General features: G+C 39.8%; 1 protein-coding gene across 7 annotated transcripts in view; it reads left to right on the top strand.

Annotated features, from left to right (window-relative positions):
* The window catches only part of CFAP54 (cilia and flagella associated protein 54), a 247,555-nt gene that overhangs the window by 210,834 nt on the left and 10,116 nt on the right, over positions 1-26,605 (top strand). For 4 of the 7 annotated variants that reach the window (XR_012078525.1, XM_072973225.1, XM_072973224.1 and 1 more), the window contains 3 exons: positions 4,688-4,794; positions 7,212-7,353; positions 16,085-16,159. Coding sequence is in view for 3 of the 7 variants with exons in the window: in XM_072973225.1 (XP_072829326.1) it covers positions 4,688-4,794; positions 7,212-7,353; positions 16,085-16,159 (324 nt within the window). In the remaining 4 variants the exon portion in view is untranslated. Of the gene's footprint in view, positions 1-4,687; positions 4,795-7,211; positions 7,354-16,084; positions 16,160-23,453; positions 23,576-23,695; positions 23,791-26,303; positions 26,435-26,605 lie in introns of those variants that run through there. The other 3 variants (XR_012078523.1, XR_012078522.1, XR_012078524.1) reach the window with 2 other exon arrangements.

The following is a 26,605-nucleotide window of genomic DNA, read 5'->3' as shown; positions in this document are numbered from 1 at the left end:
ATGTATTTATTGAAAAGAAATTTCCATAAAGTAGAACTTGTGCAGTTCAAGCCCTTGTTGTTCAAGGGTCAACTGTACTAGATTAACATTTAAATCTCTCATTGTGATTGTTGTTGCTTTGTTTTTTTTCTTGTAGTTCTGTCAAATTTTGCTTTACATAATTGGATACTTTGTTCATAAGTGCAATCAAATTGACAAGTGTTGTGACATCTTGGTGAATTCAGTATTTTGTCATTTTGAAGTGACTTCTAATCTTTTTGTAATAATGCTTTTTTCTTCATAAAGTCTGCTTTAGTCTGATATTACTAGAGGAAAACAGCTTTCTTGTGGTTATTATTTTCATATTTCTTTTTCCAACCTTTTGCTTTTCAATCCTTTTGTGTACTCATGTTTTAATTATTTGGGGGGGTGATTAGCTTTTTAAATTTTATTTATTTATTTATTTAACAGTGGTACTGGGGATTGACTGAAAAAATTTAGTTTGCCTTTAAATGCTGTTTACAAATTTGTCTCATACATACACATCCTTATTTTAATGTTTTTTATCTCTAACTCTATATCAGTATCCACATCTATGTTCATATGCACGTATAGACTTTTGCAGTGGGACTAATGGAAGAGCAAGAGGAGATGGGGCAAGTATTTGGGAGCAGTTCAAGATCAATCCCTGAACTCTTGACAATAGAACAGCGATTCAGATTCTAGGAGAGTCTTGAAGAGGGGTCAAGTTCCTAAAAACGAAACAGTGGGTCACTGCAGCCTTTGGCAGAGGAACTTTCCACCACAGCATTGCTTTGATTGCTGCGCTCTCTAGGAAGAGCCTCAAGCTTTTCCCAAAAAAACATTTGCCATATGGTTTTGCCCTGTTCAGCACTTTTTATCTGTTTTTTGCCTCCTGCATTTGTCTACTCCTGCACTTCCCAGCTCCTGCGTGTTGTTCCCTCTAGCTGTGCCTTTGGTGGCTTCTGCTGCTCCTTGACTTCTGTGCTCCGTGTCAGATCATGAAGCCTCCTGAGCCCACCTCTCTCTGCTCTGAGTGTGCCTCTCCCGTCTGCCACTTCGTTCTGTAGACTTGCAGCCTGCTGCCCATCTCGGTCAGTCATATATCCCTCCTGCTCATACACAAGGGAAACCAACACATCACTCCCCAGAAACTCTTACAGCTATTTTGAAAGTACTCTCCTTCCCACCCTTCCCAAGTCAAATCCTTGCCAGGTATTCCATATACATTTAAAAATAATAAATCTGTAATCTCTTTGGGGGGAATTTAGTGCAGTAGGTTCCAATAATACTCATGGGTCATGGAATCAAGATAGTGGGTCCTGAGTAGTATTTTTTTTTAAAGAAATTAAATATAAGGGAATATCAGAATGCATCACATACAGTAAGTGAAAATGTTGTTTTCTGTAACTTTTGCTTCTGATAGATACATGAGATGTTAAAATGTTAAATGTTAAAAAGAACATTCTTTAGATTGAGCTTCAGCATATGTCAGAATTTGTTTACTGGCTGGCAAGAGACCCAACAAAGTGATAAAAGAGTATATCCATTCAGAAAGGGTGTGGAAACAGAAGGATTACATGGTTGGGAAACAGAATGTTTACCCAAGCACTCAGCTTTAAAAAGATGAGGAACGGAGTATAAAGTTCATTTCACAAGGTCATAGAAATATCACATCCCTGTCAGTCTGGGGCAGGATGATCTGAGAAATTAATACTAAGACTGGATCTGTGGCTGGTAATTAGAATAACAAGGTTCCATGCATCAACAGTCATGTCTGACAATTAACATGGACTCATTGAACTGGTGTCAGACAAAGATTAGAAGCAGAGTACCAACTAACAAATTCTTATTTAAGCGGGTTGCTTGAGTGATTTTCGTAAGCCACAGCAAGCAAAGACACAGAACCCATGGTTTTCCTATTTCCTAGTTCAGGGACATGTTTTTCCCCTTTGACAATAAATATGTGTGTATTGTGTCATGATTAAAGATGTAGCTGCTGCCATAAATCTCAGTCAAAAAATTAGGAAACACTGACTTGGGGAGGGCTACATCTTCTCAGACCTAAGAGTGTATCTTTTCAGAAGATAATACTGAAATTTACTTGATGATTCAAATATTCATATATTTGAGCATTTATCTGTTCATTATCTTAGTCCTTTAATGTAGAGTTTAATGTTAAACATACTGACTGAAGCTCATGAAGCCCATGAGATAATAGCAATAATGAACACCCATGTAGAGCTTACTGCGTTCCAGGTATTTTACTTCATTATCTCCACAGCTCCTTAAAGTAGGTACAGTTGTCCCTCAGCGTTCACAGGGAATTGGTTCCAGGAAACCCCTTGGGTACCGAAATCCATGGATGCTCAAGTCCCTTATATAAAATGGCATAGTATTTGCATATAAACTATGCACATCCTCCTGTATACTTTAAATCATCTCTACATTCCTTATAAAACCTAACACAGTGTAAATGTTAGGTAGATGCCAGCACATAGCAAATTCAAGTTTTGCTTTTTGGAACTTTCTGTATTTTTTAGAAATATTTTTGATTCACGGTTTGTTGAATCCATGGATGCAGAAAGGGCCAGATATTATCATTAGCTCCATTTTATTGAAAAGGAAACAGACACAGATGGAGGAATGTTAGTTGGCAAGGAGTCAGGATTGGAGCAGTCAGTCTCCAAGTCTACACTCCTAAGCATGGTGTTAACGTTGAGTCATCAGATGATATCCTGGTTGCAGGCACTTTCAGGCTCTAGGCAGGATGGTAATGAAAATTAGTATCTGACTTAGCGCTTTAGAGTTTCCAGGGACTTAGAGGGTCTTTGAATAACAATGCAAGTTAACATCATCAGACTCACCTACTCAATCCACTTCAGTTTATCTACCACACAGAATCAGAAATGTCAGTAGGAACTAAGGATGTCAGTGACAGCAAAGTAGAAATCTGGGGGCTGCAGATTTGGAGATAAATTTTCTAGGTAATTCAAGAATGTTAAAAAATCCCATGCCATGATACTTTAAATTTATAACTTGAAATTTTTAACTTTTAACTCTTCTTTTCTCTCATATTTATGTTTTTAAATTTAGGTTTACTTTTGGGGAGAAATATTTAACTTTATATTTCAAATCTTTTATTGATTATTTTGTTACTATGATCATGCTTTTCATTTTTAAAAGCTCTGTCCTGTTATTCTCTGTTCCATTTTAATGCACTGCATTCTTATTTCACAGATGCAATATTGACCTTCTTTTCTTTGAGGATATTAATTATGGTGTTATTTAAGTTTTCTTCTGCTCTTGGTCTTGTATGTGATTCTTCAAGTTCCTTCCTTACATTAGTTTTGGTCTCTACCTTTCATTTCACATCTAGTGATCCTTGGCTGTCCATTCATGTTTGAGGACCTAAAAACCATATTGAGTCAGGCTTACTGATTTTTGGCCTCATTGCATGGTAACAGCGGGAGCTAGCAGTTTGACTGCAGAATGCTGGATGTAGGTCTCTTCTCTTCATGTGGTCAGTTTCCCCAAAGAGAACTCTTAGACTCCTGCTTGGTTTTCTACATTCTGGGCAGGGGCTGGAGAGGAGAAGAGGGATGTCTCTTGTTCAGAATATAGACTTACAATTCCAACATTTTCAATTCAGCACCTCACCCCTGTACCTAAGTCCTTCCTGAGGATAGATCTTTAATTTAGCCTCAGCAGAGAGAAAAATGGGAGAAGTTTGGCCAACAGAGAAGAGACAGGGAAGGAGGAGTCTCCTAGTTAAATGGGCTGGGGGAAGGAATGGGAGGGAGGTTGTCTCCGAGCCTTTTGAGGGTCCTTGGTCATGCTGGTTGTTGGCAGCCCTTCTGGAGGCAGGTGGGACACAGCCTTTCCTCTCTGCTGAGTCAGCAACCCTCTTTCAGGTACTTTCAGTGTTGCTAATATAGCTCCTTTGCTTCATTTTCTCTCTTGTTTCTGTCTTTGTGGACTTATGCCTTAAAAAAAATCCCTTTACTCTGATTTTAGTTTGATTTGTGAGGAAGCAGAGATAAATGTATGCACTGAATTCGTCAATTGTGACTGGCACTTCTGGGCCTCAGCTTTCTTACATCTGATATGAGGGGCTCAGCAGATCATCTCTGAGGTTTCCTGAATCTCAAATTCTGTGCATCCCTGATTGTGAATAGGTGCTGTAGAGTGTGGGGTGCTAAGAATGGTCAGAATTCAAACATGAGGGAAATAAACTAAAGCATGAGTCATCAGGGGACATTTCATCTTAGAGGTGGTGACTGGAAGGTTCTGTGTGGATTGAATACAGGTAGAGAACGCCCAGAAGCAGTACGGCCACCGATGGGAAAGGTGCATATCGAGAAGTAACAAGAAAGAAAGTTGATGTTCACCCTCGCTGCAGAGGGCCTTCAAAGGCCAAATTTTAAACTGCAATAAAAAATGTCACTCTTCAAAAATAATATAATCTTGGTACCAACTAGCATTTATTTTCATCTCATAACCTTTGCACAATTCTTGTTCATATCATTTCTCTTTAAAGTGAATTGAAGAAAAAAACCTAATTTTTTCTCTTTCAAAGAAAAACCCTTTAAAGTTTAATGATATTATTTTAAGAACTGATGCAGCATTTTTGAGGCAAAATGTAGTTTTAATATCACGTTTTATATGCCTTTTAATTTTCTTATAGGTTTTATTGTTGTATGCATATAATATGAAGCCCCTGAATATTTCAGATGTTACGTCTACTGCTTCCAACAGTATCTATGTTGGCTGTCTCTGGGTTCCACTAAACAGGCAAGTAAAGATGGATTATCCACAGTTCTAACTTTCTTTGCTGATATTTTCGTAAGAACAGGCTGGTTCGGTAATATACAAGGTAAATCACAGGAGAACTTTCAAAAGACATGTTTGTAAAAATCTTCCTTTTCCCTAGAGGCGTATGATATCGCAGTGGTGAAGAGCATGAACTCTAAATCCAGCCTGTTTGGGTTCAAATGCCAGTTGTGCCCCTTCCTTTCTTAACAACCTTGACCAGGTTACTTAACCTCTCTGTGCCTCTCTGCCTCCTCTTCAGTAAACTGTCAATCATAATAGTACCTGTTGCTACTTTTGTTGGAGGAGCAGTTCCTGATAAAGTTCATAAAGATTACAGAGAGTACAAAGATGTTCTCTATACTATATTTTGCCTGTAGTCTGGGATGTGTTTTAAAAATAACTTAATGTAGCTCTGTATTAAGTTGCAAAACTAAGTCCAGATTCCACCCCCATCCTTGTCTTACCCTGCCATCTCTGCCCAATCCTGTTTTATATTGTTCCCCAAGTCAAAGCTTTTGTCTCTGTCACATCGTTTTCCTCCCTCTCCATCAAATAGGGGATGGAGACTCTTAACTTTTGCTCACCCCTGTTTTCAAATTCCTTATTTGTGTTTTAAAGTTCTTCTTTGCTTAGTTAACGTAGTTTCAATTCCATTGTTCATTGCTCTTGTGACCTCAGCCTCCATTTCCTCAGTTCTTAGATGGAAATAATACCTACTCTGCTTACCTTTTGGGGTTATTGTTAGGATCAAGCCAGGCAGCGTGTGTGTATACTCTGTACGCGTATATTTTGAAAGGCCAAAAGCACCGGGCAGATGTCAAGTGCCATCCCTGCCTCCTGTGTCTGTCCGTGTCCACTCTTCACCCCGCTCACCACCTAGTAAGTGCTTAGTGAACAAGGACTTGGTTCTTCTCTATCCTTCCCTGGCCAGTCTTGTTCCCGCTCCCTGACTTTCATGTTGAAGGGCTCCTTGGCCTCACCAGAGAATGAAACGAGATGTTTCAGGAGCAGGCATATTTTCAATTATTCAGTCAATTTTCTTTTTCTTGTCCTTTTTTTTTTCTTCAGTGAAATGGCAGGAAGTCTTAGATATAGGACATTTCCCCACATAGCTGAGCCACAAAGTTAGGAAATTTAATAAACTTTTCCTTGTACATTTAGAAATATGGAAGGATTTTTTTACAGAATCACATGATGAAAAGAATTATAATATCTGCAGAGCAGAATGTAGTCAAACTGACAGAATTCTTTTTTTCATTCCAAAAATTTCTTGATTTTGGTGTGCTTATTATGATTAGCAGTACGATGACAAGTTAGGGACACGACCTGTTATTGATGTCCTTATAGAGGAAGGTGCCTGACAAACTTTCATGTGATCCACCCCTTGTGAGACGGTGAAAATGGACTGTTTCTCCTACACAAGGTGGAGCTCCTTGTGTTCTTATGAGGGTCAAGATAAGTTCAGTCGGTGGGGAATTGCTCTTGCTGAGCATCCTTTAGAAAGAAAGTAAAGACAGAGGATGCTGTGGAAAATTGGGGAATTGCCATTCCTTAGTATGTTCCTGACAGTGGTTTGCTTTTTTGGAATATCTGCATCTTAACAATTTCCCTCCATCCCTGAATGGAGACCCGCGCCCTCTCGCACACGTACCCCCCCCCCCCCAGCGCACAGCACTCTGCGCCTGTGTCGTAGCGTCACCGGGGGCCGTGCAGGGGGCTATTCGCCTCATTCAACTGTTTTAAGGATTTTCCAGTTTCTGACTCCACTCACCAATTCACTCTTGCCTTCAGCACACCCGCAATTCATTGGACTGTGACTCCAGAAGCTTCTGTCGTCAGCACAATTGCCACCGTGTCTTCTGCCCTCCTCCTTGGCTTTTGCTTTTCCTTCTTTCTTGGTTCTTCTCCCCACCCTCTACTCCCGACGCGGTAGCCGTCACAGTTGTGGGCTCGCTGGTTGGTCTTTTAGAGCCATTGCTAACTTGTCCTAATAATTTAGGCCAGTTGATGATCACAGCATGGCATTCAGTTTACGTAGGAGTAGATCTTTTGTCATTGCCTGGCATTTCTTTGCCCTGTAGATATTTATTTTCTTCATTTTCATCTTAAGCAGTGTCTGGATGTGTGCATTTCTTTCATTACACGTTTGCCAGTTTGTAATTATATGTCTGTCTGAGCGTATAACTAGATTGTAAACATTGTGCAGGTGAGAATTGTGTCTCTTTGCTCATGTTTCCTGAATGAAGGAATGATTGAATTAATGATGTTTAGGGATGCCAGAAATCTAAGTGTTAAATAACTAAGGAATTAACTTTACACGTATTATTGATTCTGGGAATAAATGAATGCCTCCCTTAACTTTTAAAATAAAATGGGTATATATTTGTTATTTTTAGAGTTATTTCAATTCATGAGAAACTGTCTAATCTTATGCAACTCGTTGAAATATCATTGCCATCAAGCCCCAAAGTTACTTCAAATGAAAACGTATCTGAAGTAGAAGAAATGGAAGAGAAGTCAATTGATAAAGAACTGGAAGTAAGTTATTAAATAATGGAAAATAATATTGCTATTGCAGGATGGATGTCATCATATGTAATTATTTGTTATTTTTTACTTCATCAGAGCAGAACTATGTAACTAAACTTGAACGTTGGAGTTCTGCTTTCTACTTTTTCTACTTAGAGTACCAGATGTGACCCAACTTTTGGACACTTAAGTAGTGTTTTCTTCAAAGCTCTTCTGAGCATACCAGTTATAAGAATCTGATGGTGAATGAAAACAAAGCCAATCCAGAGAAACCATTCAGATCTAAGCGTGAATCTGAAACAATGCTCTGTAATTTTATAATGTTGCTTTTAAATTTTTAGTCTATTATTTGAGCATTTTTATTACCTAAGTAATATGTGAAGAAAAATTAGAAAATATACGTAAGCATGTATCTTTCAGACTTTTTCTATGCATCTGTATTTTCCTAACCAGAAAAAAAAAGACATTATCCTTGGAGTGTGTTATTAATCTGATTACAGAGTTGAGTGGTTTTGTGATGACTGATGTTCATGTTTTAGAGGAGAGGGTTATTTCCCTTCTATTCCTCCTGAGTTCTAAACCCACTGAGAGATGGGACACATGAAACAAATATATGGAGATATCAAAACATCAGAATCATTACTGATAAAGCTGATTAGCACACGTGCTTTGGATCTATGGCCAAATGAGCTTATTAATATTTCACTTCTGAATTAGCCAGACTTGCCCACCCAGGCCACACAGTAATCTAGTGTACTTGTGGAACCATAGGGTTCCCCCCACTCCCTTTCTGCCCCTTGCAAAGCTTACTGCATGGAGGAGCAGAGAATAATAGTCCTGCAGGCAGGATGCCTCCAACAATATAAGCAAAGGTTGCCCCGATGGGGCTGAGCCCAGCATACTCTGTTGCTTTTCCCAGACTCACCAGTCAGTTTTCACTCTTCTGGCTGGGTTGGAAAAAAGCTGGAAATGTCCTTCCTTCTTAGGAGTGGAGTGAGGGTTCCTTACCCTCTATGGAAATGAGAGGAGCAGAGAATCCATGTTCTCCCCTAATCACTTGCTCTTTGAAATTCCGTTTCTATGTTAATCCGGGTTCTTGAGATGTATGTTCTGTAGTTACTGTGGCCATTAAAAAAAATCAAACAGATGTACAAGGTTTAAAATGAAAAGGGACAGTCTCCTGCCCAACCTGTTCTTGCTCCACTGCCCTGCTCTGCAGAGGCGACCGTTTTCAACTCTTTCGGCTGTTCCGTTTGTTATTTACTTCCAAATCTATAAATATTGCACGGGATCAGTCATGAAAAATGAGGTAACAAACACTCTTCAAATCCAGGTGGGTTCCCTGGGCCCCTGCTCCGTGTCTCCTTACACCAGCCTTAGGCTGGTGGCATGTCCTTTCTGTGGAACATCTCCAGTCACTGGGCAGGAGGGAAGAAAGAGGACACATCGTGCACTGGCTCTTAACTGTCCATCACATCACTTCCATTAACATTTCATTGGCCAAATAAGTCACAAGCCATGCCACCAATTCTACCAGTTTGGAAAGAGGAAAACCAGAAATATTGATTAACAGTGCTAAAGGCAGCCACAGATAATAGTTTTGTTCTTGGTGTATCAGTTTTATATAGTATCCACTGGTTTTATCGTATGTAAGGATCTGACTTACTTAACACTTCTCTTCAGCTGCTCCTTTCCCCCTCTTTTCTAACTATTGTTATATCATAAACTTTAATTAAATCAGCATTCAGTGTTTACATTATTATAACCCCATAAACAATGTTCATAGCCAAATCATAGTGTACAGGGGTTTTTTTCCTTTCTTGTGTAAGGTTTGATTTTCCTTCACTTGTTTTTTGGTTTTTTAACTTCCTTCTGATCATTACATCAGATCTGTCATATGTTCATCCATAGATTTTTACCGAGGTATTTATACTTATGTCTCAGTTCCTCTTTTCCTTCCTGGAAGCCCCTGTTCTCATGCTCTAGTTAAGGGCCCTCAGTGCCTGTAGCATAGTTCTGATTATGTGACCTCCTTTTGCTGTTTTTCTGGTTGAATTCGCAGCTACTTGGGTCCCCCCACCCCATTTTTCTTCTCTGAAAGCTTTTAGGATCTTTCCTTTGTTTTTAGTCTGCTATACCTTTTTTTTTTTGTAATCACTGTCTGTTGGTTTAATATTTAATTGGTTACTAATAACAAAGCATTTTTAATTCTTAAAAAATATTGTCGATATGGTTCTTTTTGTTTTCTTATTTACCTCCTCTATACCCTCAGTTTGTGAAAATGTAAAAGTTAGCAGCTTTCCTGATTTTCAGAATATACTTGATGGCATTTTTTCAGTCTGCATTTACGCGCAGAGTGAAGGAGTGCATTTTTCATTATTGTGAAAGCAGCAAGTCCAGCTGTAAGAGGATTATCAGGCAAGAGCAGTTGGCCTTTGCAAAAAAGCAACTTCCCAGAATTTATGTCACCTGTGCTCTGTGCTTCCACTTATCATAGAACTGATATCTTAGAATTTTAGTTGAACATCCTTTACAGTGTCCTCAAATGTTACAGCACGAATTACCAGATGCTTAATGATATTAGTGGTATACTGAGTGCTTATAGTAAATCTCCCAGTAGATCAGATGTCTCAGACTCATGGGATTCATGTATGTAATTCTTTTTCTAAAATGCATGGTTGCCCTTTCATGTCTGTTTTCAAGAAGAACTCAGCTCTTCTTTCTTTTTCAGGCTTCCTTTGTAGATCACTGACAACTGCAGTTTTTCACTCATAGACCAGACTTAGCAGGTTGCTGTCTTTGAGCCGTAGCCTAGGCTATACTTTGCCAAAATTGTCCTTGAATCCCTATCACATAGTTCATAAATGGAAAATAATTATTTTTCTCCTGAACTCGTGTCTTTTCAGCTTAGATTATCTGAGACAGTAGAGTGAGTGTCCATGAGAGTAAGGATTCCAGAATGCTCTGTGACGCTCAGCTTTACCACCAAGGGTCAGTCACTTAACCTTTCCCGGGACTGATTTTCACCTCACTTCTAGAAATGGTCCTTTCACTCAGGTACTGCTGGGATGAGGAGATGGCCCTTGGTTGGACTGAGAGTTATCAGAATTTCCCTGGGGGTCAGATGCAGGTATCAGATCCATCACAGTAAGCCCAGTGCCTGAGCCAAGAAGGTAGCTATGAATATAAACAAATCAGGAATAAATGGAGGAAAATGGAGGGATCTGACTGCAAGCAGAGGGAGGAATCCAGAGGACCCACTCTGCCTTAGCTGAGGTTTATGACTTGTTCTCATATCCTGGCTAGAATTTTATATGTGAGTGAAATCAGTCCTCGAGTAGGACAAATTCCTCTCCAGCCTGATGTTCTCCTCTGTATTTTCTAATTTGTTTTATTCTCCAAATTAGAAAGTGTTTCTTCAGCTTTAATTAGGACTTTTTAAGATATGTTCCAGTTCTGTTAGTTCTGAATATGAAACAATGTCACTAAATAGAAGACAAACTAATATTTTTAGTTTAGGTAAATTGGCAAACAAATTAATTCACATTTGAAAGTTGTGAAATGGAAGAACTATATAAAGTTTTCTTTTTTTTTTTCAGTATACTAAACAGCACTTAAGAAAAAAAAAAAAAGGCAGCGAGGTTCTGGGTGTTATCAAATAAATTCCATTGACTAGAATCTGCCAGTTCGTTGTCATGACAACCTTCACTTGGAGCTAATTACTTTTTTTTTTTCGGTTGGGGGAGGTAATTAGGTTTATTTATTTATCTCTTGTTAGAGGAGGTACTGGGGATTGAACCCAGGACCTCATGCATGCTAAGCATGCACTCTACCACTTGAGCTATACCCTCCCCACCACTTGGAGCTAATTAGAAGTTAACTAGGACACTTGAAGAGATCGATTCTGGTCGGGAATTGGACAGGATTTCATAACCTCTATAATCTAATAAATTTATTTCTATCACAGTATAGATTTTTGGTGGGTTATTAAATATAAGGATCCAGAAAATGTGCCTTTGGTTGATATGGGTAGTGAATCTTGTACTTTCTCATTCTTTTCCTTTTTTTCTCTTCCCCAAATCCCTATGGCCTGGAATAAGCCAAAAACTTCAGATACAGATATTAATTGAAGATGTTTTGAGAGGGCTTCAGAACAGGTGTTCCAGTCACTTCTGGCTTGAAAACATTGTATGTCCTTCTTCTAAAATGAACAACATTGGCTCAGAATCCCTGGGTTATTTTAACCTGTCATTCACAGTTTTATGGAGTATCTTCAGAGCATATCAAGTGCTTTATAAAGCATATGAAAGATGCAAAGCATCCTGATTTTAAGAGACACAAACACCTTTTTGGAACCATAACATACTGATAAGAAAAAGCTACAATATGTTTACCAAGTTACCTAAGATTAGTTTGGTAAACAAATATGAGATGCCTGGATTGTACAAGGCAATAAAAATTAGTGTCGAGTCTACATATCCCCAGTGTCAAAGTACTATGAAAACATAGAACAAAATACAACTGGACATTAGCATCAATTAACACATTATTTTTGAGAAACTGTCTTGTGCAAACATGTTCCAGGCTTGAGGAGATAAGGACATAGAGAAATTGGTACGATTAGGTCCCTGTCACAGAGGGGCTTAATCATGGTATGAGTATGGCCAGAGATGCCCAGATGTGATCCGTAAGGAATCCAGCTGCCTGGTGGCCCTCTCTTAGCAAGCAGAATGTAGCATTCAAAGAAACATCAGTTTAACGTTCAAAACCATTGAATATAATCTAAATCTTTATAGCTTCTCTCATGAGAACATCTAAAAGGGAATCCTTTCATCATATACAGCTTAAGCTGTTTTAAATGTTTTTCCCAACTGCCCTGCTCTTAGTACCTCTCTGACATCCGCAGCAGCTCTCTAACTTCTGTCTCATTGACTCAAAGTCCTAAAATTTTCCCTCCAACCCAGTCTGCTTGGAGTGCTGTGACTCCTCTCCCCTCTCCTCTCTGGCTCAGCTCTTGATTGTGTAGTTCAACTTGAGTCTCTCAGGCACCTTCCAATTTTCCTGTTTCCCCCATTATCTGGACTCTACGCTTATACTGAAGGGCAAGGTTGCTGGAATCCTTCCTTCTCAGTGGTGGGGCTGTTGATGTAAGTTATTCTATTTCATTATTTTTAAAATCTCATTCACATAGGTGTGCGTGTGTGTGAGAGAGAAGGTTGAGCTAGAATTTGTACTAGCTTAAATAGCTCAGACAACATTTTATAGACTCCATAGACTGAAACAAAGACCATGTTTCCTGGCACCCCAAAATACCCTGCACCATTACTGTATCGTTTTGGCCATTATCTCTCTGTATGTCCCTTCCTCTGTCCTGCCTTTGAATTCCTTTGCTCAGGGGTCTTATTCATCATTTGATCTCCAACATCTAGCCCAGTAACCAAAACATAGTGCCTCTTTACTACTTACTTGTGAAATGTCTCCTCGGAGACCTGTGGAGAGCACATGTTTCAGACTGAGGTTACAACAGGAGATGAGATGTGAGGTCATAGAACTGGATGTTGTGTTGAGGATGGCAGGAGTGCAGGGTGAATGTAGTGGGAGCTGGAGCTGGAGACGTGGGTGGAATTGAGTGCTTCCTCCTCCATGACCTCACTGCGCAGTGCTGTAAGAATCTTGTCTCTCCTGTTCCTCCCACTAGCCCATGAGCTCCTTAAGGGCTCTCTTTCCATCTTGTTCATCTCTGATTACTACTCCATGGCACTTAGGATGCATTCAGTAGATGTTGAAGGAATAAATGGTGAGTGAACTTGTTTTGAGGGAAAGGACCCTGGGAAATCAGGGCTGTGTGGGAGGTAGAAGAAGATGGGGTCAGTACCTGGAAAAGCATCTCATGATCCACCCTGTGATTTGCTAAGATTTGCATGTGAGGGAGGGATAAGAAAGCAAGAGTTTGGAGGGTGCAAAACAATTTAGGAAGTTTTTTTTTCCCATAAAATTGGTGAACAATGATGAGAATTTCAACTAAGTCAAAAAGCTGGCTTTGTTATTTTTGAAGTTACTCAGGAGGCCATCCCCCATAGAATCAACAGATGCTCCTTTTTAGGGGGGAAATGGCAAAGATTGAACAAGGGTCACTGTGTGCCCTCCCAGCCCCCTTGCCAACCACAGCATCCCTCCAGCAGTTGAGTTACACACTTTCCTTGTCTTCATTTCTGTGACAGCAAGGTCCCGTGAGGTCTCTCACAGACCAGTATTGAATCAGGCAATTTCCCATGTGTGTATGTGGTTTACCTCAAGTAATGCCAAAGAAGTAAAGTGTTGTTGAGGCGAAATTTCTGCTTGATAAATGTTGAGACAGGCAGTGGAAGGCATTTATCAGGTAACATTACTGTCTCCATCTGTTATGTGAAGAGATTAATGATATAGACACTGTCATTTTGCTTGATAGCTTTTATGGAATCATGACAGTAACCCATCGTGGCTGTTATGAAACCTTTTGTATAGAAAGAAAACATACTGTAACCAGTCCTAAGAACTCAATTAGAAATATAGAAATATGGATAAATAAGAGGAGTGTGTAAGAACACACTCCATGATGTGGTAAAATGGACCAGGATTTGAAGTTCATCACAGGAGACAGGTGTCCTCTGGTCAGTGCTGGGTATCCTGCCTGCCCTCCATCCTTTGTGCCCGTGGGAGCTGCCCTACTTCTAGCCAGGAGCACTTTCTGCCCAAACAGCTTAAGTAGCCTCCTAGCTGATTTCTCTTTCTCTTGTCTCTTTCTAGTCCAGTACACCTTTAAACTATAGCCAGAATTATCTTTTTAAAGCAATTGGGTTATTATTCCCTCAGTCTAGTGCCTGTCAATTTTCTAAGCAACAAAGCCCAGATTCCTTACACTTACACATCCTGTTACAAGTTTAACTGTCTGCGTCACTTCTCACCACTCTCACCACCATGCCTCCTACACGTGCCCGCAGCAGACACCATATCAGATCCTTTATCTTCCTTGACTATCTGCTGTTTTGTTGTTTACATGGCTCTGTCCATCTGGACTGCCCTTGTCCCCATTCTCTGCTAGCTGAAATCCTACTTCCGTTCCAAGCCATATGGCCCTTTATCCAGCAAGTCTTCCCTGTTTGTTGTACTTATAATTACCCCCTCCCACTTTGAGGATCCTATAGCATGTCATAATTACGAATGTTCTGACCACAGTCTACTTGGCATATTAGTTAGTCCTGTACAGATCTGTTTTTCTCAGTCATTGTACTTTTCGTGAGGATGGGGTCTCTTTCTTCATCTTTGTGTTCCACAGCACCTAATACAATGCCTTTAATATATTTGTTAAGTTGAAGTAAAACAGCTACAGCTTTAGAGCTCTAAAATTTTATCTTTTCTGTGTTTGTGCATTTATTAAAACTTTAATATGGGGGGAGGGTATAGCTCAAGTGAGAGCACATGTTTAGCAAGCATGAGGTCCTGGATTCAATCCTTAGTACCTCTTCCAAATACAAGTAAATAAATAAACCTAATTACCTTCCCCTCATAAAACAAAACAAACAAAAAGAAAAAAAAACCTTAAATATAATGTGGTTTGGGGATGTGAGTTCAATTTTTTGCTTCTTTATTTTAAGGTTTTAACCAGCATTGGTCAGTTATCATTTAAAAATTAAAGTACTTTCATCATTCTCATATTTCTGGATGCTAGTACATGTATATATTAATACTAGCAAAAATAAAAACAAATTGTTGTTGGATGCCGGCAGCATTGTGAAGTAAGCAAGCGTAGTTTATCTCTGACAGTCTTGTAATCATGACTCCTTCAGTTGTAGAGTAAGGAAAGCCCACTTACACTAGCTCAAGTGAATCAGGTTTGGTAAGGAGGCAGTATTTGGTGGAGTATGGTGAGTAAGCTTATGTGGGACCAAGGACTGGGGACAAAACATAGTGGGCCCCACGGGAAATGGAACCGGAGAATCGGGAGCCAAGATTGTGCTCGGTCCCACAGGAGGCACAAGTCGTCACTCATCTCTGCTTCCTCCTCTCACTCATCTCACAACTGGCCTGTCGGCTGCCTTCTCCAATGCCCTATTGGGACCTCTCGGCTCATATGGCCAGTACTGACTATAGCTCTCTTCTGTTCTCCTTTATGCGAAATTACAGTGCTGGAGGATCTGGCTGATTCGACCCTGCCTGTGGGTAGGTCTCTCTTGAGTCAGATGTCCACTCAAAAACCTAGCTGCGTCCATACAGTAGGGGCTGCGGCAGTGTCCTCAACAACGGACCCTGTGTGATGTTGACTCTGTCTTCCTCTTCATTTACCCTTTCCACTTCTTTCTCAATTCTCAGCCATTCATCTCAGCTTAAACCCCTCTCTAGGATCTGAATCTCATTATTCTAGGGTTCTCAGAAGAAAAGTGACCTTTCAAAATCTTACTGTGGTGTGAGTTACGTTACTTGTTCTTCTGTAACATACGAATTTTCATGGTGAATATGTAGGGAAAGAATCCTAAAACTATTTATTTTTCATAGTTAAATCTTGTATTTTGTGTTCATCTTGTATCTTTTCAAATAACCCTGATTACTTAAAAGATTGTGACCTCTGAATCCCTCTGAGTTTCATCTGGGAATTAGAGTTGGGTAATGATGCAAGAAGAGACAAAATAAATAGTTTATAATAAAAATACCTAGTATTTTAACCAATAAGGTCAACCTCATTATATTGTCTTCTTATTTCTAGCGCATGATTATTGCATGTTGCTCTGAAATCCTATCTTTGTTTTTGGCTGATGGAGAGACAACACCGCTATCTGAGGTATGCATGTCTTTTGAAGCTGTATCTGATTCTCTCATAAGTATTGTTGTTGCTATGGAAATGGAAATACAGAAAACATCTATTATGAAAGTATCAAGAGCTTAATCCTCCTTAATTAATGTGAAAAAGTGATAAACATGAGTTTATAATAGCATGTTATTTCGGTTAGAAATATTTGTTGTTAAAAAAATCAACTAGTACAGAAAATTCTGAAGAGGATAATTTTAAAATCACTTTATTATAAAATTGGCTTTGTGTTAGATGCTTTTGCCCAACTGCAGGCTAATGTATGTGTTCTTAGTACGTTTAAGGTAGGATAGTCTAAGCTCTGATGTTTGGTAGGTTAGCTATATTAAGAGTATTTTTGACTTAGGATATTTTCAAACTTCGATGGATTTGCCCATTTATTGGGTTGTAAGTAAGTCATAAGTCAAGAAAGATCTATATATCTTTTTTATTGTGGTAAAATATACATGCTATAACATTTATAATTTTAATCATGTCTACGGGTACACATCGGTGGCAGTAAGTACATTCACAGTATTGTACAGTCATCTCCACCATCCATCTCCAGAACTTTTTCATCATCCCAATTAGGAACTTGGTACTCATTAAATAATAACTCTCCATTTCCTCCTCCCTCAGCTCCTAGAAACCTCTGTTCTATCTGCCTGTGCTAGGTACCTCATGTAAATGGAATCATACAGTGTTGGTCCTTTTCTGGCTGACATTTCATGCAGCACAGTGTTTTCAAAGTCCATCCATATTATAGCCTGTAGTACTGCATTCCTTTTTAAGATTGAACAGTATTCCGTTGTAATGTGTACACGTGTGTACAACTGTCTGGAGTGGGATCGGTGGATCATAGAGTAATTCTATGTTTAACTTTTTAAGGTACCGCCAAACTGTTTTCCTCAGCAGCTGCACCATTTTACATTCCCACCAACAACGCAAGAGGGTTCCAATTTCTCCACCCCTCCCCCAACACTTGTTATTTTCCTCGTTTTTGATAATAGCCATCTTAATGGGTGTAAAGTCATATCTCGCTGTGACTTTGATTTGCATTTCCCTAGTGACTGATTTAATTGGGCATCTTTTCATGTGTTTGTTGGCCACTTGGATATCTTCTCTGGAGAAATGTCTATTCAATCCTTTGCCTGTTTTTGAACTGGCACATACATTTTGGTATGTAATTGCAAATGGCCCTACAGAAATGTGGCCCCAATTTTCTCTCCCATCTGCAGTAGGTCTGAAGGCCAGTTCACTCACATATTCATCCTCTCTAGTTCTCCTCCTCCTCCTGCTGCTCTCTATCCCTTCCCTACTCCCCTCCTCCTCCTTTTCCTCTGTTTCTTCTTCTAACCTTGTAGGTCTGATATTTTCAATTATTTTATATTTATTGACAGCAAAGCCAAATACAGTTCATATGTTTGTTCACAATCTGTGTTTCTCCTTTTGTGAAATGTTGCTCATTAAGTTAGCCAATCAACAAATACTTAAGCTGTCTATGTGTCAGGAACTCCGTTCTAGGCCTCAGAGAGCCAGCCGTGAGCAAATAACAAGAACCCCACTCTCTTGGAACTGCCAGTTTTGTGGAGGGAAATAGTCAATCAATCAGTAAACAAGCTGATTTCACATTTTGTTAAGTGCTATGAAGGAAAAAACAGTATGATGTTTTAGAGCAGGGTTGGCAAACTACAGCCTGTGAACTGCATCTGGCCCACTGCCTGTTTTGTGAATAAATTTTATTGGAACACAGCCATGCTTATTTGTTTACCTATGGTCTGTAGCTGCTTTTGAGCTACAACAGCAGAGTTGAATAGTTTTGACAGAGACCATATAGCCCACAAAGCCTAAATTATTTACCACCTGGTCCTTAACAGAAGAAGTATGCTGATCCCTGTAATAGAAAGTAACAGGGAATGGGGAACAGTTTAGATAGAGGGTGCTCAGGGAAGACTTCTCTTAGGAGATGCCATTTGAAGTAACACCTGAAGTACTATACTGTGTCCCTGCCACTAGATCATTAGCTTCTTGGGGGCCAGGGTGATGCTGTCTTAATCTTTAAATTCTTGCAGTGCCTTGTACACTATACCACTTGATTACTGTTTCCTTAAATGATTAAATTCTCTTTGATTTTAAATACCAGAAATTTAATATTTGCTTAAATTTCTTTTTCATCTGGCTATTCATGTTATTTTATTCATTTGACCATTCTTGTTCTTTTCCCATTTTTTAAAATGGGAAGTGTAATTTTTTTATTATGGAAATATGTAGAATTACTGTGTCAGACCATTGATAATAAAAATCAAGTTTTGAACAAACTATGGTTTACATGTAGATCGCAGGAAAAAAAATTGTTATTTTAAGACACATGATTTATAACATTAATGGGCTTTGCCTTCTCACGGACCTGGGTTGGAATCCCAGCCTTGGATCTTGTATGGTCTGAGGCAAGTTATTTAACTTTTCTCAGCTTCAGTTTTCTCATATGTAAAGTGGGGTAATATGCCAACCTCTCATAGCAGTGAGAACTGAAGCAAATACTGTATGTTAAGTATTTGGAAGAGGGTCTAACACAAATAACTGTTCAGTTATTATTAGCTATATCATCACCATCATCATCATCCCTGCCATGGTCCTGCCTTCTAGGTGAGTTCTTTATCCCCTAGTCAACTAATTTCAACAGATTTTTAAGATCCAAATTTGTTTCGAAATATTGATAGAATAGCAGAGCAACAGTGTTAGAGAGAGAGAGAAAACCAGAAATCATTTTCTCTGCCTATAATGTAAGTCATTGTTGAATCCTAGAGGAATTAGGTCAGGGTACAGGGTTCCAGCATGAGATCCCAGTGGTAAAGAGGGTCCCAGATAAGGTGACTCCAGTGGAACCCCGTACTAACACTTGGAATGAGAGCAGGACACCCCTGATAGTGCTGGGATGAAGCATGGACATTTACAAGCTTGTTCCAAGAACTAAATTGATAGACAAACCAAATTGCATGCCTTAGTGAAGCCGTTTTTGTCACTGAGATGAGGTCTTACCATTCAGTTTAGTTGCTCACTGAACATATCTGTTATAATCACCTTTTCCTGTATTTTTTCCTGTATTGTCTCTTCTTAATTAAAATCAATGCCACACACAGCTTGTGACCAAAAACAACAACAACAACAACAAAACACCTGAGACTAGCGAGGAAATGAAGGCAGGGAATAAGTGCTCCATGCTAACCTTCTTAGCGAATTAATTAATCACAGAATGTAATTGACCATTAGGTATAATTTCTGGCGTTCCAGCAATGAAGCAATCCTTTCATTCCTATAGAGGTTGGAATTATTACAGTTTCCTGGTTGTCAGGTAGGATTCAAACATGATGCTAAAAATATTCTTTCTGCTTTTGCTGTGACTGACGGTGGGGAGAACTAAGTCGTTTTATACGACTCTCTGTTCTTCAGTAATTACTGACTTCCAGCTGCGTGCAGAACGTTGGGGTAGATACTTTTGTTGCTGCAAAGGCAGCATAAGTTTAAGTTCCTGTGTGTGGCTAAATTAAATATTTTCACATTGGTTCACATGATACAAGTAAATTTCCCTAATCTGTGCATGTTGTGTGTGTAGTATATGTATCTGTGTGTATGCATGTGTATGTGTGTGTACATGTATATGTGTATGAATTGAACTGATTTGAATCATAAATTCCTACAAGCAGATCCTGCTTTGAAAATAGAAAAGGTGATCCTAAGCCAAGAGATAAGACACATTATATAAGGAGACTGCAGAGTGGTTTTTCTTGGCTGCGTGAGTTTAGTAGGATATTTTTTTAGTTCAGAATTTTTAGCTAGACCTACTATAGTACCTGACAAACAATGATGTTAATAATCCTTAAAATGCAAATACTACTAGTAGTAATAGTTTTAATATTTATTCAGCACATGGCGTTTGCAGACACTGTTCAGTGTTCAGCATCTCAGTTAATATTACAAGACCCCTATGAAGTTGGTTCCTATTATTATCCCCAATATAGAAATAAGGAAACTGATGCCCAGGGAAGCTTAGCAGCATGCTTGAGCTCTCGCAGCTTGTAAATAGAGGAGGCAGGAGGCAGCTGCAGTTCTGCTTAAATCCAGGAGCTGCATCCTTAACTAAGCTACACCCAGTGAGTGTTGTTAGACGTTAGTGGGCAGATACTGCAGGGAGCTGAGGAGTGAGAGAGAAGAAAGTGAAGGTTGCAAGTGGAGATGAATCTTTGAGAAGGTTTAGGGGAGAAGTCTGGAGTGGGTGGAAGAAGAGCTCGGGTGAGATGTTAGTACAACAGCAGTGGTGAGGGCAAAGCGCTAGGAGGGGTAGGGGTCTCCTGTCTAGAAGAGAAAGGGAAAGATGATGGAGCGAGGCCTTAGGGAGACGGCAGGGAACAGAAGACACTGACAGTGTGCGTGAGACAGTTGGTGGCAGAGGAAAGAGACTTTTTTTCTGTAGTTCTTGGGGGAGCATATTGGACCATGAAGGAGTAAGTAGGTTTGTAAGAAAAGGATGGGAGAGGCTGGGGCAGTTCACACCCAGTGGTTTTCACCTTCTCAGTGAAGTAGAGGCAAGTTCCTCTACTACTGGAGTGGGGTAGAGGGTTGAGGATATGATCTTCTGGTATAGAGATGAAGGTCTTGAATATTCACAGTCTTTGAGTCTGATGGGCAAGGAAACTGACCAAGGACAAATAAAAGGATTGGGGACCACAATGAAATCTAAAAATTATACGTTTGTTAGGGAGGCACTAGCTATTTGGCTTGTGGTTTTTCTGCAGCAGCACTTGGCTTCCCGGCTATAGGAGTGCAGGATTCCATAGAGGCAGATGCAGGGTAACAGAGGCACATGGGAGGTGAGAGCACTGCTGAGACAGCTGACAGCCTGTAAGAGGCTCTGGTGGGTTGGAGCAGCTGTGAATTTGTCTCACAATAAATCCAAAAAATTCCTCTCATTTACTCTGAGAAAGCACCAGGACAGCTTGATGTCTGTCATTATTTCTCAAGCGGCAGTTGAATAGAAAATAGTTTAATTATGCAGTATGTTTCCTTAAAAACATTTTGAATTTAACCTAAAACAATTCTTAATGACAGTTAAGATTCTAATGACTTACACTGCATTGTTATGTGCATGGTTAATGTGCATTCCTTTCTACATGGCTGAATTTAGTGTGCCCATATTCTCTTATTTCTGATTCTTAAAATAACTGCTTTTGATGTGTTTATGATCAGATAGTGACATCAACCACTTGCTGATCCCTCAAATGATATCTTTTCAGAAGATTTAGATAAGAATTACAGAAAGGGAGGAAGAGCAGCAAGAGGGAGACATAGAGTTACAGATACATTAACATATCACTTTATTTAGTTATTTGTGTCTTTAATTTTATGTCTGAGGTATTGATGCTATTGTGTGACAGCCTGTGCCTTAGGACCCTGTATAGACTTCATGACTCTCCCTGTCAGCTGACATGTTGCTCTGCAGTGCTAGCGTCTTATCGTTTGCTGGGGTTATTGTGTAAAAATGGGTAATAGCACATCTAACCTATATTAACCTAACTCAGACTGCCTGATTTTCACCACTCTCTCTTAAGCCTGTGGTTTATATCTCCATACTTAACAGGTTGGACATGGACTCACCTGTTAATGGGAGGAGTCTCAACATCGGATTGTTAAGAAGGGCATGTGGGTTGGGAGCTGTTGCAGCCGTTTTGGGAAGGTGCAGTCGGCCACAACATCTGATAAAACACTCCCAACTTCTAGACCTATTCCTGCTCTGAGCAGAGGCTGCTCCTGGCAACCTGCTCGGGCAGTCTTTTAAATTAGTCAGCAACTCTCCCCACATACACTAGGTGACTGTTTTGGAGTTGCTAAGTGTGTTTATGCCTATAGGATAGAGGAAAAACTAGGTAGATTCTCAAAGTATCCTTTGAAATAACCTATGTGGTTTTTCTGAGTGTTGGATGGGGTTGCGTGTGTCCTTATTTATGTGGGATAGCTTCCACATCACTTTTGGGGGGGACTGTTATGTCCCAGAGCGTGGTGCTAGACTATTTAATTTCCTTTGGCTAATTTTGTTGCATCACTTTATGCCTCTTGGTTTCTTCTTAACAAAACTTCCTAAATGGTGACAATGCCATACTGTGTTTAAACTGTCATCTAGAGCATTGGGAACAAGGTGGTCTGTGGTAGGTGTTTACCAAGTATTAAAAAATTAATTCTATTAATATAACTTCCTTTGATTAAGTTGAGAGTTGCAGATTTCTTTTTGTACCAGCCAGGAGCTGTCTGAATAGATTTTATGGGCATCAAGAATTACATCTTTCTTCTGTGAGACATTGTCATTCTGTCCTTAAGTGAAGAGTATCCTTTGTATGTAGGTTCATGAGACATCCACTTAATATTCTTACATTCTTTTGAAGACAATGCCGGATGACATCAGTTCCACACTGCTATTAAAACACAGCTCTGACTTTGATTCCATCCGCTCACTGTTCACTTCTAACTGTCAAATTTGGCTAAGGGAAAAAGAAAGCCCTTAAGAAAAGGCCAGGCTATTAATGTGCTCTTCAAAATGCTAAGAAAAGGCTAAGCTGTTTATAGCGTTTTCAAAATGCTCATCTCTCAGAGATTTGCCAGCAACAGTGTCAAGGTGAAATAGCTCTCGTTCATCCAGGAACCGAGAACCTTTATGTTCTCTGTGCTCAAAGCACTGGTCCTACTTTTGTTAGCCATGCAATTTGGGGGTATAATGATACTTGGATATAATTTAAACCAAAATATAGTCATGAACCTGATACTGTGTATTTACTGTAAAAGTAGCAAGAAGTGTGCATGCTGCTTGATAAAGCAAGCCTGGCTTCATTCTGGGTACAGCTGTGTTTCTGAATCAAGGGGACAATTCCTGAAGTTTAGTCATTCTTTATAACTTCAAAGAAGGTGAGAGGGCAGATCAGTTCATTGCTTTCTGTCTTGCTGAAAACTGAGTTAAATCTTAGTTTCATTCACTTCATCCATTTTGCTAAATGGTTTTTTGTCTTGATTTAAAAAAAAAGACCCCTAACAATGGGGTTGTATTTTCATTTTAGGAGGGTGTTGATGTTTGTCTCGTATATCTGAGTTATTTGACAAGCCTTTCGAAATTCTTTGGGCAGATGTTCTTCATATTTAAATAAGTCCACAAATGAGGAACAGGTGTAAATTTACCCATTTTCCTTGTTAACACTTTGGACACTAGCCATTTGAGATTTTTGCTCTTATTTCCCCTGTATCCCAGGCAACTGATACCATCATGTTCTCAACCACCTGTGAGAACACCACATGGTGAGAGGAGCACCCAGCACATGTTCCAGTCCAGTTTTGCTCACATGGACAAGCATTAATCCTTAAAGACCTCAGGTCAGTTAGGTGCTGTTGAAAGTCTCAGAAGCAGTGTATCTCAGTGGATAAAAAACATGATTTGATTCTTGGTTCCACCGTCTATTGATGGTGTAACTGAGCACCTTACTTCATCCTCAGCTTCAGTTCCTTATCTGTGCATTGGTGGCAGCTACTCCACGTGTAGGATCGCATTAGAAACAGTATACCACACATCGCGCCCGTCTGTGCCAGTGGTAAGCACCAGTACACTGTGGCCATCTTTATTTTTCCCAGCCTTAAAATAATGAGAAATGAGTCATTTCTTCATGTGATCCTCGTTAACCCTCCACATTGCTGGCTTTTGGCCTATCAAAATATTTGCTAATTTTCAGAAGAGTAAATGGACGTTTAATAGATGTATTCTTAATATAATTTTTCAACCATCTTTTTTTAAGTAAACTTTTTGTTTTGATATCATTGTAGACATGTGTGCAGTTTTAAGAAATAATAGTATAATACTGTAGTATAAAACTGTATTACAATATTACAACCAGGATATTGACATTAATAAAGTGAGGATACAGAACAGCTTAGTCACTACAAGGACCCCTCCTGTTGTCCTTTTATAGCCACCCCCACCTCCCATGGCCCACCCCTCTTCTTGACCTTGACAATTACTAATCTATTCTCCATTTCTATAATTTTTTTGAATTTCAAGAATGTTATATTAAAGGAAGCATACAGTTTGTAACCTTTGAGGGTTGGCATTTTTTCCCCTGGAGAACCTTTAACCTATGCTTTTGGTAAACCAAAAAAATCCTTATAAAATTTGACACATTTTATTTTTTGCCACAGAATTATCATTAGCCCAAAAGTATGTGATGTGGTACCTGACACATAGTGTGGAGTAAATGTTCAGGAAGTCTCAGGGGTGGATCCCACTCCACCTGATTCATCTTCCCTGCTCCTTTCTCCCCCTCCCCCCTCTTCTCTCCACTCTTCTTCTGTTTCCTCGCCCCCTTCTCCATGTCCTCTTATTAATGTTGACAGACAAAGGCTGCTTGCTCAAGTTAGAAATACTAAAAGGAGTTAAAAGAAGTAATTTATGTGAAATCTGTTTGTAAATTGCAAGCCCTGTTAGGCTTTCTATCAGAAGTTGCCAGTCAGTGCTGGCCGCGTTATAAGAATGGTTCGCAGCTGCTAGTGGTGGATACGGATGTGAATAAAGGAGTCAGCGTGAGCCGTGTTTTCTTTCCGCACTGTGCACATGGGTCTGTCCTCTAGTTTGCTGCTGCAGTGGGAGCTGCTAACTAACAAAGCCCTTCATGCCTTTACTCTAAGCAACAAAGTCCCATGAACAAAACGCAGACTTGAGTTCATATTCTTTGTAAAGCCTTTGCTCTGAAAAAGAGCCCCCTGTTTCTAGTTGCCAGATGTTAAGCTCAGTGAGCTCCTTCATAAAAAAGCATCAAGAAATGCCAAGTATTGTTCGAACTCTAGGGTTTTCATTTCTGTATCCCAGGTCAAAAGCCCACAGGCAGACCAGACACAGCTCTTCAGGTGGGAACCCAGCTTCGGCATTTGTACCCAGTTAGAGCATTTCTTCCTATAACTTAGCTGCTGAGTGTCAATGACCTAACCTTTAAGTGGAGTTCAGCCTTTACTCTGATGGAATTTCCCCTATTCAGAAACACAACAAGGGGAGAACAAGCTTGCCAGAGCAGGCGCGTTGGAGTAAGGATGGCTTAGGCTATGCCATGCTAACAAATAAAGCCCAAATCTCAGTAGCAACAAAAGTTTATTTCTTTCTCATGCAAAGTCCAGTGAGGGGTGGGCACCTCTCCTTCAACTTGTAACTCTGCTGCCTGGACTGCGTGGCCTCCAAGTAGGAGGAGCGAGGGCTAGGGGGTTTCGCAGGGTGTTTTTAAGTTGGGTGACTATATGTTCTGGTTTGCCTGCAGAAGTCACAGTGTGTACCTGTGGATTTGGTGTAATGGTTAATATACTCTTTTTTTCTATTCTCCAAAGTGCCCAAGTTTAAGCAATACATTAGGATGACCATTTCTAAGAGCCAGCATGGAATGGCTACCATACTTTCTGCTCATGTTCTGTTGGCCTCAGTCTAATGTGCAGGGATGTAGAGCACTGTAGAAGAGCAAGCACATGCTCTAGTGAGCACTGATAACTTCTGGCACAATAAGCATTTGCAGGAATGCCTTGTTTGTTTGTTTGTTTGGAATGCCATGGATTTTTAAAACAGAGTTACTTCAATAACTTCAATTACCAAAACTCTGCTGAGAAGATATGATATCAATATGATATTCTTATGAGCTAAGCCATCTCATTTAGTCACACATTGTGGTGGGTTGAATCGTGCCCTACCCCGAGATGTCCACATTTTAATCCCCAGAACCTGTTATGTTACACGACAAAAGGGACTTTGCAGACATCATTAAGTTAAGGATATTGAGATGGGGAGATGATCTTGGATCATTCAGGTGAGCCCTAAATGTAGTCACAAGTATCCTTGTAAAAGGGAGGCAGAGAGAGGCTTGACAGCAGAAGTGGAGAAGGTATTGTAATGGTGGAAGCGGAATGATGTGCTCTGAAGATGGAAAAGGGCTATAAATCAAGGAATATAGATGGTGTCTCGAAGCTAAAGTGGGCAAAGAAACAGATTCTTTGCTTAGAGTCTACAGAAGGAACTAGCTCTGCTGACACCTTGACTTTAGCTCAGTGAAACTGAATTCAGATTTCTTCTCTCCAGGACTGTAAGAGAACAACCTTGTGTTGTGGTAAGGCATTATGTTTGTCGTACATTTGTTATAGCAGCAACAGGAAATGAATCCACAAAGTCATTCTAAAGTTCAGCGTGTGACTCTAGATTTCTGTTTCCAGGTAAGGGAGATAGATGCCAGTATCCTAACTTCACATGTGAGAGATTCAAGTGACTTATCCAAAGTCCCTTAGCTAGTGTCAGAGCCAGGATTTACACCCAGGCGGACTGACTCCTTAGATCACGTTCCTGTTGAACTTCCTCTGCCCTGTTGCCCAGCTGTCCTCTGACCT

This window comes from Vicugna pacos, chromosome 12 (assembly GCF_048564905.1).
Source record: "Vicugna pacos chromosome 12, VicPac4, whole genome shotgun sequence".
NCBI classification, from domain to species: domain Eukaryota; kingdom Metazoa; phylum Chordata; class Mammalia; order Artiodactyla; family Camelidae; genus Vicugna; species Vicugna pacos.
The sequence above is the reverse complement of the archived record's forward strand: the minus strand, read 5'-3'. Positions and strand labels throughout refer to the sequence as shown.